Source organism: Enoplosus armatus, chromosome 6 (genome assembly GCF_043641665.1).
Source record: "Enoplosus armatus isolate fEnoArm2 chromosome 6, fEnoArm2.hap1, whole genome shotgun sequence".
NCBI lineage: Eukaryota > Metazoa > Chordata > Actinopteri > Centrarchiformes > Enoplosidae > Enoplosus > Enoplosus armatus.
The window spans coordinates 19,619,505-19,634,090 of record NC_092185.1 but is presented as its reverse complement, the minus strand read 5'-3'; the positions used below and the strand labels follow the sequence as shown (position 1 = coordinate 19,634,090).

The following is a 14,586-nucleotide window of genomic DNA, read 5'->3' as shown; positions in this document are numbered from 1 at the left end:
TGGATGAGCAGAGATTTTTGGCCTTTAGACAAGACTCAGGTGCTGTGACTGCCATGCCAGAGGTGAAATGGAATCACTTCCCCCTCTCTCTTCCCCTCCGGAGGTGGAGCACATGTGGACAGAGCGCCATCAACTTTCAAACAGGCGCCCACAGACACACGGCACCTCCATGAATACAGATTGCCTCTCTGTATTGGTTAATGTGAGGTCTTGTTTTCACTACGTGTTCTCTCACACTCTAAATTTATTATCTCCAAAATGAAGTCGGCTGTGGCACACATTCACGGAATAAGGTCAATTTTCCAGGATTTGTGGCGCTGCAAACCTCGTGATGAACAGAGGGAGATGCTGTGTTCTGCAGAATTCCCTTATTCCAGCTGCAAAATATTCCCAATGCGCCGTAATACAGCTTGAATTATGGCATGAATTATAGGGTGTGCTGCAACGTGCTCGGGTAGAAATGAGAAGAAAGAGAACTGTTCCCTACAACAAGAAGCAACAGGGGGGCAAATAAGAAACAAGGAGATGGGGAACAGGGCCAATAATAAGAGCTCCAGTGCTGCACTGTCAGGCTACATTATCACGTCATACTGTAGCATGTAATAACATAAGCAAACCTTTCCCCTACAGTATCTTCCCTTAGGTCTGCTTTAAATATGTGGTGAATAATTTACAGTATGAAGAGAAAGGGGTATTAAAGCCCTTTATACAGTAAGTGCAGGAGTATAGTCATTTACCCTGTGGCATGGCATACAGAGTGACTATTGATTATATGTCTTTCAATCTGAATATCCTCTTTTCTCGCTAGGCATCCGCCTGGTGCTCTGGTTTTCACTTAAGCTGATGTGCATATTTTGCGTCTTCATCTTCCCTCTGTCCCTCCAGGGATGCATAATGCCTCGCATTGCATAACAGGAATGTTTCCATTCACAGTACCGCCGCTCCAGGAATAAACATATGCTTAGTTGTTCACAATTTTACTCTTTTGCATTTGTTAAAAATTTGTTCCACCCTTCTGCAAACCTGAAAGCACAAATACTGAATAGGCACGGCATGCTTTTGCACAGCTTCAGAGCTAGGCTTCGCTTCACCCCCTCATATTCGTTTTTGGGTTCTAGCCACCACTCCTGTTGGCAAGTAAACCCCGCCCCCTGTTCATTAGGAGTGTGGGTAAGCCTTCATTACATTGTGTTGAAATGTTTGGCCATGTGCTTGCGTCATTGTCTCTAATGGATGTTGTGTTCCAGCAGCTGCAGCAGCAGCAGCAGGTCAGATCTTGATGCACTGTGCAGTACTCAGACCATCCCTGCAGCAAGGCCGTGCGCCCACTCCATCTTTTGTTCCTGCTGAAATGAGATAATAAACCACCTTATACACACACATCTGCATGCACACACACACGCACTGGCACACTAACAGATGCACACTAAGTATCACCTTTCTCCCCTGGCAGCTCACAGTGAACCCAGTAGCCTGCTTGTTTTTTTGCACAAGGTCAGGCAGACTGACCATGTAGATAAAACCATAACAATGCCCCTCTGACGCCCAAGTTCTTCGCTCATTTCCAGGGAGAAATCCCAAGGCTGCTTTTCACCTCATTTTAGGCCCACCGATAGTCAGCCACTTGAAATACATTCGTAACGACATGTTTTGCTCTCCTGGCAACACAGCTAGCCAAGGTCACCTTAGTTCATCCCACAAAGTCCCTATGCCTGTTAGGAAAAAGAAATGATGCTGCAGTTGTTGATGTTGTTGGTGGAGGATGTTGTTGTTTTGTTTGTGGTTCCCTGAAATGGGGACACAAGTGGAGAGATATGGGTGTACTGAGCATATGGGCAGCTCTGTTGGGGAACTCTCTGTAGCAGATGCCCCCGTACAAGTCCATTTAGCTGATGCCCTCAACAGTGACATTGAGTCTTGGGCTCATTCTTACGCTGTAAGGGGTGAAGAGGAGCCGAGAAATGTGCTGAGTGTAACACTCTGCGCTCTCTTTTACTTACAGCACACTATAGCTGCCATATAGTGCATTAGGGATTTTCCCATTTCCTTGAGATCTTTGGACCTCTGCTCCAGGTACTGTGTGCGGGGAACAGGTCGAGTGTCCAATCTGTCTAATGCACAAGTCTCTGGCCATGCTCTACCTCTGCTGAGCCAGCACACTCATTAAGCGCTTCAACTAGTGAAACTCAATGGGAGACTGTCCAACCGTCTGCCCGCCTCTGAGGATTTTCGGCATGGCTGCACTGGCAGACCAGAGTGAGATATTTATAAGAGACAAATGTTTGTGTGCCTCTGCAGGCGAGGCACTTTATGTGGTGGAAAACAGGCACTCGTAAAAAAAAGAAAAAAAGAAAAAGCACTGCCTTCACATAAATAGATATTTATTTTTCTTAACGCGTTGACTTTATTGTACGCAAATGCCTCGTAAGATATCTTCATAACCACCTTTGATGTCAACAGCAAGCAGCAATATTCACATTTAATTAGCGCCTTGTGGAGGAACGTCTCCCTCTGTTATCAGCTCCGTTTATGTATTTATATCTCATTGTCCTCATTAGAACATCACTGGGATTTTTATGGTCCTTCATCTCTTTAAAGGACTGAGTACACTCGGTTTCTAAGCGTTGGCTGTGAGCTGACTAGTTTGAGATCGCAGTAAGACGGGGCAGCTGCCATCCATGCAGCCCTCCCGCATCCGCAGCATGAAGAAGCAAAAGGAGCTTTGCTCTCCGGTGGCAGTGTTTGTCTGTATTTGGACCAGGGCTTTGGTCTTTGGCACTGTGCTTTGCACTCTGCGCTTGGTTCGCAGGCCCCATTGGCCTGCGCATCTCTCCGAGTCTCCATCCACGCTCTTACTCCCTCTGACTTTGGCAACTGGGGCTTCCTCGCTCTCTGGCTCCAATCATGTGATGACTTTCCCCTTCCTGGTGCTCTCCCACTTGTTCTCTATGCATAATTGAAGCGCCTGTGGGTTCTTAGGCTGATTGAAGAGTCTTGTTGGGATGGTAGAGATCTAACGGTAGAATTAGTCAGGGATGTCTAATAGTGTCTCTTCTGCCATTCTCCTAGCTTTCTTTCCTTCCGTGTCTTGTCCTCTAAGGGTAGAGGCTGTTGTCAGGTGTGAAAGAGTGTGGCTGCGTCAGCGCAGACAGCAGGGATAGCTCTGGACAGGCAGAGAAAGGCTTGTCTGTCTTTAATCCTTCCTGGTGCGATTGATTTAAAGTCACTTTGCGGTGAATAGGGCTTTCAGCTCGGGAGTGAGAGAGAGAGAGAGCGAGAGGGAGGGAGGGAGACATGGCAAGCCCTGCATCATTGATAGGTGCGTCACTGAAGACCCCTAAACAGGGCTGTCTCAGCTCCCTCTTCAAAGTGCCAGTTAAGGCATCCGACCATAACCACCACAGAATTGCACCATTCTGGATGCTTGACTAAGCATGTGATGGATGGTGGCAACATATGAGCACAGAATGGAAAAGACATGTCTTTTTGTCTGCCATGTGTTTAGAGGACTCGGACAGGTGCTGAAAGTCAATTGAGATGCGTAGACAATATGCACTTGACCCCATAAACGCTCAATTGTCGTCAAATGAAAGCGTACATGTTCATAGAAAGCGGCGTGCTGTGTTATCAGTGGGTCCGTCAGTCAGCGCGACTTCCTAAGTAATCACATTGTGTGAATCCGCCAGGACTCCTCTGGGTGAATGAAACTTTAACCAGGCAGATATAGCTTTTTAATCTTACACTCTGCATCTGTCCCGGCCCTTTGAATTCATGCAGTGTTTATTCTGAGCCTGAAAGCACTGTTCCCTCAGCCGCCATCACAGACTCTGTGAATAATTTACTTGTTATACAACTCACATCAGCTATATGCTATTCACTGGGGAATGACTAGGATGCCCCTAGGAAGCCTGGGAGAGGGGGTGGGGAGTTTTACTGGAAAGCTGTGTTTTGCCTACAGCGTAGCTTGTCTATCATCATCAGGATAAATATTTTGCAAAGGTATCTAGTTAAACACACAAGCCTTATAATGGAAAGGTTAGGGAGTCTGATGAATGAAAGATGTCCATCTTGACAAGTCTGTTTTTATTCATAAATGTGTTTTTTTGAAGCAGCCTCAATCACCCCAAGTATCTTATCCATCTGGATATTTTGTTTTTTTTTTGCATGTTTTGCATAAGAAAAGCAAGATTTCAATGATAGTCATTAGGAATACTCCACTGAAATCCTGTGTTTTACCACCATGTAGGCTTGAAACATTTGTAGCTTACGCCTCAGTGAAAATCTAAATATCCATAGAAACTTAAACCACAACTGCAGCACAATCCACTTCTCTGTAGTCCATCCGGATGCTCAGTATGTTACAAACACTTATATTTTCTCACGGCTTTATGCACAGCTTCTGTTAGCTTCCACTCATGCAGTTAGCTTACAACCGTGGGAAGCTAACCATGCTAACAGCAAAGCAAAGAGTATTTAGCTGTAATGCTGAAATGAAGATATTTGTTCATTATAGAAATGTTTGTTCTTGAATCCAACAAAGAGCTGTGTCAGAAGTCAGGTACGGTTTCTACTATGGACATATTGTCTAACAACAATGAAGGAACTAAAACCAAGGTTTCTAAAGGCTTGTCAAGAAAGACGTGAGTGAAAAGAATAAATCTAGATTGATAATGTGAAAAATAATGTACTGTTCTCCTGTGGCACCTGGGCTATTTGTTTTGTTTGCTCGTGTGTGCACACCATGGAGGATAAGGGCGGTAAAAGTACTTATTTATCAGGAAGATATCTTAAAAAAAATAACCTTTTGTGACAGGCACACACAAACACTCTCTGGAGAGTCTACTCTTAAAATGACTCCTTTTTCTTTCACAGCATGCCTCAAAGAAGACCTTTTCCACTTGCTGGGTAGGAAATACAAATAGCCTAGTCTTTACTTTTAGGCTTTTTCTTTCGCTCTTATTTGATGTTTAGTAGCTTTATTACGGTTGTTGTTGTGTGATGCTGTTTCCCTCACGCTGTTGGCAGGCCACTTAGTTCTTATATGGTAACATGAATCACAGGCTTGCGGGATCACATGGCGAGAAATGAAAAATCTTCTTTTATCTGAGGTGAATATCCTCTGTCTTCATTTCAGTGCAAAATCAATGCCGGCTAAAGCAGAGGATGTTGTGTGTGCCGCAAGACAAAAAAAGAATAAGAAATGTTTTTTCCCAATAAAAAGAAAGATGGAGTTGCAGTAAAGGGCAGAAGGGATCGTAAAGTGATAAAGTGGCTCCATCATCAAGCAGTGCAGGCAGGTTGGCCTTTTCTCCAATTTTATGGTTTATTGTGCTGTAATGGAAGAAGTGCTTTCTAATTACCTAAACAAAAGGTTAGTTTTCAGTACGACACTGCAGATGTCTATAGAAGACTGTTATTTTTGTGGAAAAAGACGGTGTCTTTGTTGAACAATTATTTACTATTAATTACTCTCAGCTGTAAAGCCTTTAGTAAACTGAACACACACACACACACACTTCACATACTCACTCAAACTTTACAAACTCAGGTGGTGGAGGAGGTGACGTCTCTGAGAGCTCACAGTGTGAAAAGGTCAATCTCCTCCAACTTACACACACACACACACACACACACACCACTCTCAGACCCCCTTCCTCTGGGGGAGATTGAAGTGGGGTCCTGTGTTGGGTGGCTCCGTGTCACTGAGCCAGTTACCGCAGTAACTGATAATTCTCGGAGCCAGCCACTCGGATGAAGGGTCAGCCTGTATTTTCTTCTTCTTCTCTCCCGTTTAAGCTCAATATCTCTTCTCTCCTACACCCTTCTCATGTGTGCGTCCAATCTTTCTGGCTTTAATGCCTTCCATCCCTCTTTCACACACCTTATGGCCGACCCCCTCCACCTCTCCTTCCTGGTTGGAAAGTTGCCTCACAGTTGCTTCACACAGTATTATCGCAGTTATTTTCACCCTGAGCTTGTTACAGGGCCGCAAAACAGTAGGACCCCATTTATCCAGAGAGATAGAGTCACATCTCATGTCCTCTAATTTCCTCCACCAAGAAAGTTAATGTTGCTCTGCTCCGCTCCTCTTCGCTGGGTGCATTTTGTCACTTCTTCCACAAATGACATTTAGACACCGGACTCCATTCTGTCTTGCCATGGAGGTGCTCTCAAAATATTGCCTAGCACGGATGAAAAGGTCACATATTCTCTCAGTCCGCTCTTACCCTTTTTCATCGATTTAAAAAATAAATAAATAAATAAATAAAACGACTCCCTATCAACCACAATTACACGCGCCCAGCATCCCTCCCTCCTGTCAGAAGTGCTGTTAACTTTCTGAACTCAATTCGGTGCTAAGAGCAGCAAGTTTTGTGTATCCAGGCGGCAAAGGATTTTTCATTATCACGGCTGGAGGTTGTGTTCCTATCAGCCTCAAATATGAAAGTAAGTGATAAACAGGGTGGAAGCATCTCTGCGCGGCGTGTATGCATGGCAACGTCAGACAAAACAGAACATCCACGAGACAAAACAGTCAAGTTGTTTTGACAGCGTTTTTCAAGCAACTAAACCAGAAATTGTTCTGGAAATTGATACATATTTGACAAGCTGGAGTGCCACAGGAACCTCGCTGAAGCTTGTTAAAATTGAAATAGTAGTGGACCTGGCAAGCTGTCATGCGTCGCCCTCAGTTGTTTAATGATGGCTCGGTGCCCTGCAAAGTTACATGCATGGAGCCTGAAAGCAGAGCATCAGCCCAGAGCGTCCGTGCTGGTTGCCTCTGTCTGTGCAGATAATTGGTGTAGAATCACACTGGGTCAAGTTGCAAGTTACAGATAGGGACCCTGACAACAAATAATCTTATATACACATTGGTAACGTTAGTGGGACATTTGTATAGCAGATCGTGTGTGAGAGCTAGTCTCAGAAAAGATCAGAGAAGTCATTGCATCAGTCGGCATATTGACTTACATCATTCAGACCACAAGCGGGTTGAAACATCCTTGCGTAAACTGTTATTTTTGTATTTCCACGTCCCTAGAAAATATGGTAATACGCCAATGTATTGCTCCAGCCCAAATGTTAATCACAACCCTGCAGCATCTACCACTCTGATTGATGCAATAACAATGACTGCCTTAATAGGAAGCCTCCTCCGTGACTGTTTACAAGCTTCTCCAGTATTTGGGGATTCCTTAATCCTTCCTCCGCAGATGGGATATCAAAACATGACCGTCCCACAATTAAAAGTAGATAAGGAGCTCAGCGAAGAGGCTCGAGGTCAAACTCAGACGCACACACACACACACACACACACACACACGCACACACACCAAGGTCAGATAACCAAGGAGATCAGAGCTTATACTGGAGGTATTTCCTGTGGCACCGACACAGAGGTCTGATGGCAGCGTGCTGTTGTTGTTGTTGTAGTAGTAGTAGAGGTAGTAGAAGCAGGGCAGAGATTAGCTCGTGCTCCTGGTAGGCTCAGATCAGACAGATTGAGCGGGGGCTGGGTGGTTTCACAGTCGCTTAAGAGAGCGACACACTTGGACAAGCTCCCTTAGCTGGGCATTAAACACAATTAAGTGAAGGCCCTGTATCCCTCTCCACCTGGGCTCTTAAACCTCCCGGTGCTCCCCCCGCTCGCTGTAAATCCGCTCTATCTAGGGTGGCCTCTTAAACTTACCATTCACTGCTCCCTCGAACCTTTCCTCGCGCTCTATATAATCTGGCCTTCTGAAGAGTGTCGGCTGTGATTCCGTAGCCGCTCTGCATAGGGGCCGTGGCCTTTACCAGCATTTTCAATTGACGTTTCATTCTCCTGTTTTTAATCAGGGTAGCATAAAGGGCCAGTGGGTGCCTCCCAGCAAATACAGTTGCCTCTGAATTATTTAGACGATAGATGATTGAAAGTCTGCACCTCTCTCTCTCTCTCTCTCTCTCTCTCTCTCTCTCTCTCTCTCTCTCTCTCTCTCTCTCTCTCTCTCTCTCTCTCTCTATCTAAGGGGTCTCACTAGGACCACTCGTTCATTTCTGGTGAGAAATAAAATGCGACTTTACTGTCGTCCATGTGTGACTAAACAAGTCTCAGAGTCTGCTGGGCGGGCTCTGTTCACCCCCCCACCCCTCGCCTTCGACCTTGACAGCAGCACTCAGACTTTGACTTTGTTTGTTAGCAGCGACTCCAAATCTTTCATAAATTCACACCGCGGGCAGCACAGTCAATCAGCACTGGAATTGGAGCACACTTAAATGGGGCTTTTATCTAACCTGAGTCATTTACGTACAGTCCTCATTCTCGCTCTCTGTGTCCTCACTTTTAATTGCTTTTAGTCCTTTCGTAGTCCTCTGGAGAGAATGTGTATCATTCATCCACCTGAGTGTGCTGCTGAACACTTACTGAAGAAGCCCCCCCATCCTCGGGGGTTGCGACTGCACAAAGTCAGACCTCACTGCTCAAAGGTCACAGGTTAAGGAGAGTGGAGCCGTGCTCACCTGACACTGGAGAGGGGGGTTGCTTGGACTCGGTTTATGTATAAACAGATTCTATAGGACTCATTAGACCCGAGGCGTCTCTCACCACCTCATCAGGGCTGCATTTGAAACCCCCAAAGTTTGTCTTACACGTCATCACCCAACATCTCTGAGAGACACTTTTGAGTTTAGTGGACTTGTAATGTAGCTCTCAGTCACTTTGTTTGCCACATAGCTGATCAACAGACTTGTGCCATTCGTCACACTGAAGCCACGGTTGTTTGTTGTGAAAGTGCTGCCGGCTTATTATCAGTTGTTGTGCTACTGGTCAGTTAAACCAAGAAAAATGTGCGTCGTGTTTGGTGGAGTCATTATTTTAGAAAAAGGAAACAGTTGAGATGTGTCCATAATTCCCACCTGATGATGACTGTGTGTGTAAACTGTATATGAATGTGTTTGCGTGTGTGTGTGTGTGTGTGTTGTACATATTGCTGACAGGCATTAAAGTGAGCAGTGGTGCGAAGATGAGAAAGGAGGAGGGGAGCGCCGTGAATAGGAGGGCGGCAGCGCGGTGATTTACCGTGGTGCCTTTCCATATTTTACCTCATTTGGGATTTTTTTTTTATTCATGGCAAGATTGCCCTGGGTATATCATTCTATTAGGTGAAGGTAAAAATGTCACCACTTACCTCCCAGAGTGGTGGGCATGTTGTTCGGCTCTTATCTCTGATAAATGGACCAACACATCAGCGGGTGGGGACACTCAACTTTTGCCAATCAAAGCCTTCCATAAACACATTCTTGCATTGATGGACTCGTGTTGCAGACCTCACATCACACACTCACAGGGGGCCTGACAGGATGGCAGAGAGGAATTAGGGAATTGCTCCCCCTAGGTGAAGTTCAAGTCCACTGCAGGTGGCTTTGGAAAGCTTGGAAGTTTTCATTTTAGGGGGTGGCAGTAATTACAAATCTGTTTGTTCTGGATTTAACCGTAATCTGCTCAAACATGCAAAACCAGCACGGCCCAAGTCCAATTTTTGCTCTAATCTCTTGCAGAGCTGTTATTGGTTTATCTTAGTTGTAATTGGTGTAAACCCTCTTGTTTTTTGAGTGGTGTTGGGTGATGGATGACTGCGTGGGCAATTCCTCGGGCAACCAGAGGGAAACAGCCTGTTGCACTCGGCTTTTTGAGCTGGGATTTGTGTTCATTTAAACCTAATGTCACTGTGTAGATTACTATATTGTTTGTTGTATATTGTGCAGTCTGTCATTATGAGCAAAATCCGCCAGGGGAGAGAGAGCTGAAAATGATGGCTGTCAATAATTTCTGTTGCTAACCCTGAAAAGTGACTGCTGCTTGTTTTCTCACCTTGTCATCTGTCTTATCTCTCGCCTTGCAGTTGTGCGGCTGTGGGCTGCTCGGCGTGGGCATCTGGCTCTCGGTGTCCCAGGGCAGCTTCGCCACCTTCTCGCCCTCATTCCCCTCTCTGTCGGCTGCCAACATGGTCATCGCCATCGGCGCCATCGTCATGGTAACGGGCTTTCTCGGTTGCCTGGGTGCCATCAAGGAGAACAAGTGCCTGCTTCTGAGCGTGAGTTAAATCTACATACCTACTCTTTCTCTCCTACTTTAGATGGGTTTTTTTCTCACCTTCCCCCATATCACCCATGCAAATATTGACAGAAATGTCTTGTGGAGACAGCCTCTCACATATACGTCTATACACCTACACACACTGGTCACAGGCCAGCGAGAACTCAGCAGTATATTTGTATTTGTCTTCCAGCCGGAATCTCAGCGGAGGTAGGCGACTGACAGGAGAAGCTCGCTCTGCATTGTATCAAACCTCAGGGGCTCACAGAGGAAAATTAAAGCCGAGCAGTGGGATTCTCCCCTTCTGCAAATTAACACCAACGCATTCATGTCATTTCCACGGCTTTGGTCACAGCCCAGTGAAAGAGCTGTCAGTCATGAGGCCTTTTGTGTCACCAATGTGGTTGAATTACTGTATGTACATAGCAACACTGAAGACACTAAAAAATTGAGGATGTTCTATTATTCGTTACAAAGAACTCCTCTGTCTTGACGTTGAACTGTTTTACCAAAGTTGTACAAGTGTTTTATCTTAAGCACAAGTTAATTACAAAAGTTCACCCAGTGGAATGAGGTTGACGTGGATCCGCTGAGAAGAAAGGAAAAAAAAACTTTCATGTATAGAAACTTTAAATAGGAAGTGGAGTTGGGGCTCTGGGTACTTAACATCACAAACAGCTCAATCCCTTGAAGCTCTTGCATCAGTCAAAAGCCCCACCAAATCCTTAGTGTTCGACATGGCTTCCTTCACCTGCCTAACAACTGTGAAGCAGAGAGAGGAAGAGAACGGAGTGCAGGGAGGAAGGAGGTGGGGGTGGGGGTGGGGAGCAGAAAGTGGCTGGAATGAGAAAAAAGAGAGACTTAATGGAAAATCTAGCAGTTCTGATGTTTCTCATTAAGTCTCCTGCCACATCTGCCTGTAGCAACATTTCATATTTGGCCACGATAATTCAGTTTAGTGCAGAGTCGCCGTTGATAGTTGTTGTTGTTGTTGTTGTTTCTTACTCTGCCTGTCCGGCTCAGAACACCCAAGGGTGACGTGGAAACATCAGAGTGGGTTTAGATCTCCCGGAGCAAACAGATCCGAGCGTCTACCTTGACATATTATCTCTGAAGTAACTCTGAGGACAGCTCTCTCTGGATTAGAAATATTCACAGCCCAAACATCCTTTGCAGTACATTTTCAGTCTCTGTTTTTTGCTGCCAAAAATAGTTTACTGAGACAAATTTAATAAAAAAATTAAAAAAAACAGAAAACAAAGTGGGAGCCAAAACAATGAAATATCTGGCTGAAACGTCAAATCTTTAAAACCTTGAAAGTGTGAACCGCTGGCAAATGAGAACATACGCCCACGAAGCTGTGTTTGCATGTGAATACGTATACACACATACTCGCACAGAGCCATCAGAGCGCCACTAATTTAGTGTACAGAAGCTGATCCTTCTGTCAGCACCAGGAAAATGTGACAAACCGACTGTGAAGGCGCAACACTGATACACTAAACTGGCAACCCAGATTCTCCAACCAACAACAAACTGTCTTAACTTTCATTTGGGCCTTGACACAAATCTACCCCCCTTCCTCCCAAATGAGTATGGGGTTTTCTAAAATCTAGGTTCGTGTGCCTCCTCCCATGCTGTGCAGAAGAGATTGGTAAATATTGAGCTGAAGGGGAGTCAAGTAGGGAGAGGTGCATACTAGATGAGATCCAAGGCTGTGCTGGAAATTAATCTAGGGAGGTATTAAACCATCTTCCCCTCCTCTCACACGTTCACAAGCCCTCCGGCACTTAGATTCTCCTTTCTTTCCTCCCTCTGTCATTCCCACCTCCTCCTTCATCTCCTTTTCTGTCTTTCCTTATCCTGTTTGAGTGTTTTTGTGTTGAGTATGTGCTTTATTGTATTATTGATGAATCTGGGTTGCTGTGTATTCTGCTCACAAACCGAGATCATTGACTGTAGCCCTTAAAAAAAATAGTCTTGCAAAATAGCTTATTTTCTTTCTTTCAGAGAGTTAGATGAGAAGATTGATACCACTCTCATGTCTGTATGTTAAAAATATCAAGCTACTGCCAGCCGTCAGTTAGCTTAGCTTAGCACAAACACTGGAAACAGCTGGCCTAGCTCTGTCCAAAGACAACAAAATCTGCCTACCAGCACCTGTAAAGCTCACTAATTAGCAGGTTATATCTTGTTTGATTAAGTGCTTTTTCTTAGCTAGCGTGCAAAGTAGGCTTTCGGTGAAGTTTCCAGGCAACCAGCGGAGACTCTGAGCCTAGCTGTTTCCCTCTGTTTTCAGTGTTAATGCTAAGATAAGTTAACAGGCTGCTGGAGAGCAAATAAGCATATTTCACAAAACTATTCCTGTAACCCAAATTGACTTGTTTCCATGCACAGACATAGAATCACATTGCATTTGAGGGTAGAATCAAAAGCAGTAAAAATCACAGATGTTATTTATTATAAAGTGTGTAAAAACTGTCACGTATGTAATCTACGGTCATGTAGTCATGTCACGGCTGTTTTTTCTCACATCCTGTAGCACTCAGAGAAAAAAATGACCGCAAAGGAGGCCTCATATCTCAGTTTTATATTCAACATGTTTTCATCGGCATGACAAGGCAGATTTACAATACTGCCAAAGCAGTTTTTAAAACAAGCGCTCTCCCCCCTTCTCTCTGACAGTTCTTCATTGTCCTGCTGATAATTCTCCTGGCAGAGCTGATATTACTCATCCTGTTCTTTGTGTACTCAGATAAGGTAAGTTAATTTTGTTTTCCACATTATGTCTGAATGTTAAAGCCAAACGTCTGTTATTGTTCCGGTTAACTTGACATTTCCTTTACGCGGTCTAACACTTTGCCACAGCTTATACATGCCCAGGCTATGAGGCGTGCATTACAGTTTGTACGCCCTAGACTTAGAAAATGAATGTCTCAAAGCTTGCACACACACACACACACGCAGGACCACACACAACTGCACAAAGCAATAAAAAGTGTTAGTGTGATTATCCATGTTCCAGTTGCTTCCGGGGATCCGAATCTTTTTATATTTGGTTGTTCCTCATGCAGGGGGTTGAATGTCTTCACTCTGCCATTAACCCAGCAGTCAAAGGTTAGGCCACAAAATGCAGCCCAATCCCCACCAGTTGGCTCCCTGTAATTGCTCCCAAGCACATTTCCCATGACCCCTGCATGGGCTCGAGTCAGGTGTATGTCTACGTGGTGACGACAGATGACGATATGTAAAGCTCTGGAGATTATTGACCATCCATGCGCAGGCTAGATCCTTCTTCATGTTTAATTAAATCGCCCCACAACCGTTTCATCCCAAAGATGACAAATGTCTTGCGCAAGAAAAGCAATGAAGACTTCTATCTGTTTTCAAGGACACGCCGTCTATTTATACATTCAAAGTCTCCATGTCACGCGGCCCTCGGGATGCTGGCTAATTCTCACTCTTTGTTCTGAGGTTATTGCTCAAACTTAGTCTCTCAGGCAGATAAAGGAATTCATTTAGCAGCCAATCCATTCTCAGATTTGGATCAGGTCTCGGAGGCACACCCTGTCAGGAGTAAATATGTCTGCGGCCTTATCTCCAAAATATTACCGGCTTAACTTCGAGAAGAAAAAAAAAGAAACCTCCAAACCCTGATCCCTCCGGTAGTATTTTAATAGAGAGCCTCTTGACTTCACTGCAGCACCTTCCCATGACCTGTGAAGTCAGGAAAAGATAGCCAAGTAGGGCTGAGGATTTCTTAAATGTGAAATCAAATGAGTCGGCATTAGTAAAGGATGGGGCGTTAGTTGAACAGTCTCATTCACACAAGTTCCAGTGAATAGCAACCGTATTTTGTGTTTGTCCCATTTTGCCACATTACAAGTGTGTTTACCCTGGTTTAGACCTAATGAGATGTGAGACCATGATAATGCTGATCGCTGCCAAATTTATTTCCCCTTTATTAGTCTTCAAATGTCATTGGAAAGCAAGGCCGTCACAGCGAATTAAATGTTATTGGAGATGGCATTTTCAGACTGCCTCCAAATAAGACGTCCTGCAAATTTGAAGAAATTGTGCGGTGCTATTACTCAGATGGCATTTTATGATAAAGAACGTGAGGATTAGATTAAGAACAATCAGTGTCCATCACACAAGGTCTTCAGTTGTTGCTCTGTTGTTTTTCTCACTCCTCTTGGCTTGTGTCTCTCCAGTGAGATCTAGTATGCCATGTGAGGCTCTCCTCATCCTCTGCTACAGGCTGTGATCAGAGGAATCACTAATTCACTTCTCCTATTTGATCTTCTAATCACAAGGCATTTATTAACAAGTCTGGAAGACATATAGTTGTTGGCAGCTTTTAAATGTATATCGACAGAGGCCTGCAAAACAGATATTTTAGTCTTTCAAATAGGTCATCTTTAAGTCATGAGTGACGCCCCTGTGATCCTTCCGGGTGACAAGCTGTCGACGAGATGTGGGGAAGAAACCGAACACATAGTATCTGGTTT

General features: G+C 44.7%; 1 protein-coding gene across 1 annotated transcript in view; it reads left to right on the top strand.

Moving 5' to 3' along the window:
* tspan9a (tetraspanin 9a) overlaps positions 1 to 14,586 on the top strand; it is a 61,361-nt gene that overhangs the window by 35,232 nt on the left and 11,543 nt on the right. The window contains exons 2-3 of the mRNA XM_070907391.1: positions 9,882 to 10,073; positions 12,761 to 12,835. Coding sequence (XP_070763492.1) covers positions 9,882 to 10,073; positions 12,761 to 12,835 — 267 coding nt within the window. The remainder of the gene's footprint in view (positions 1 to 9,881; positions 10,074 to 12,760; positions 12,836 to 14,586) is intronic.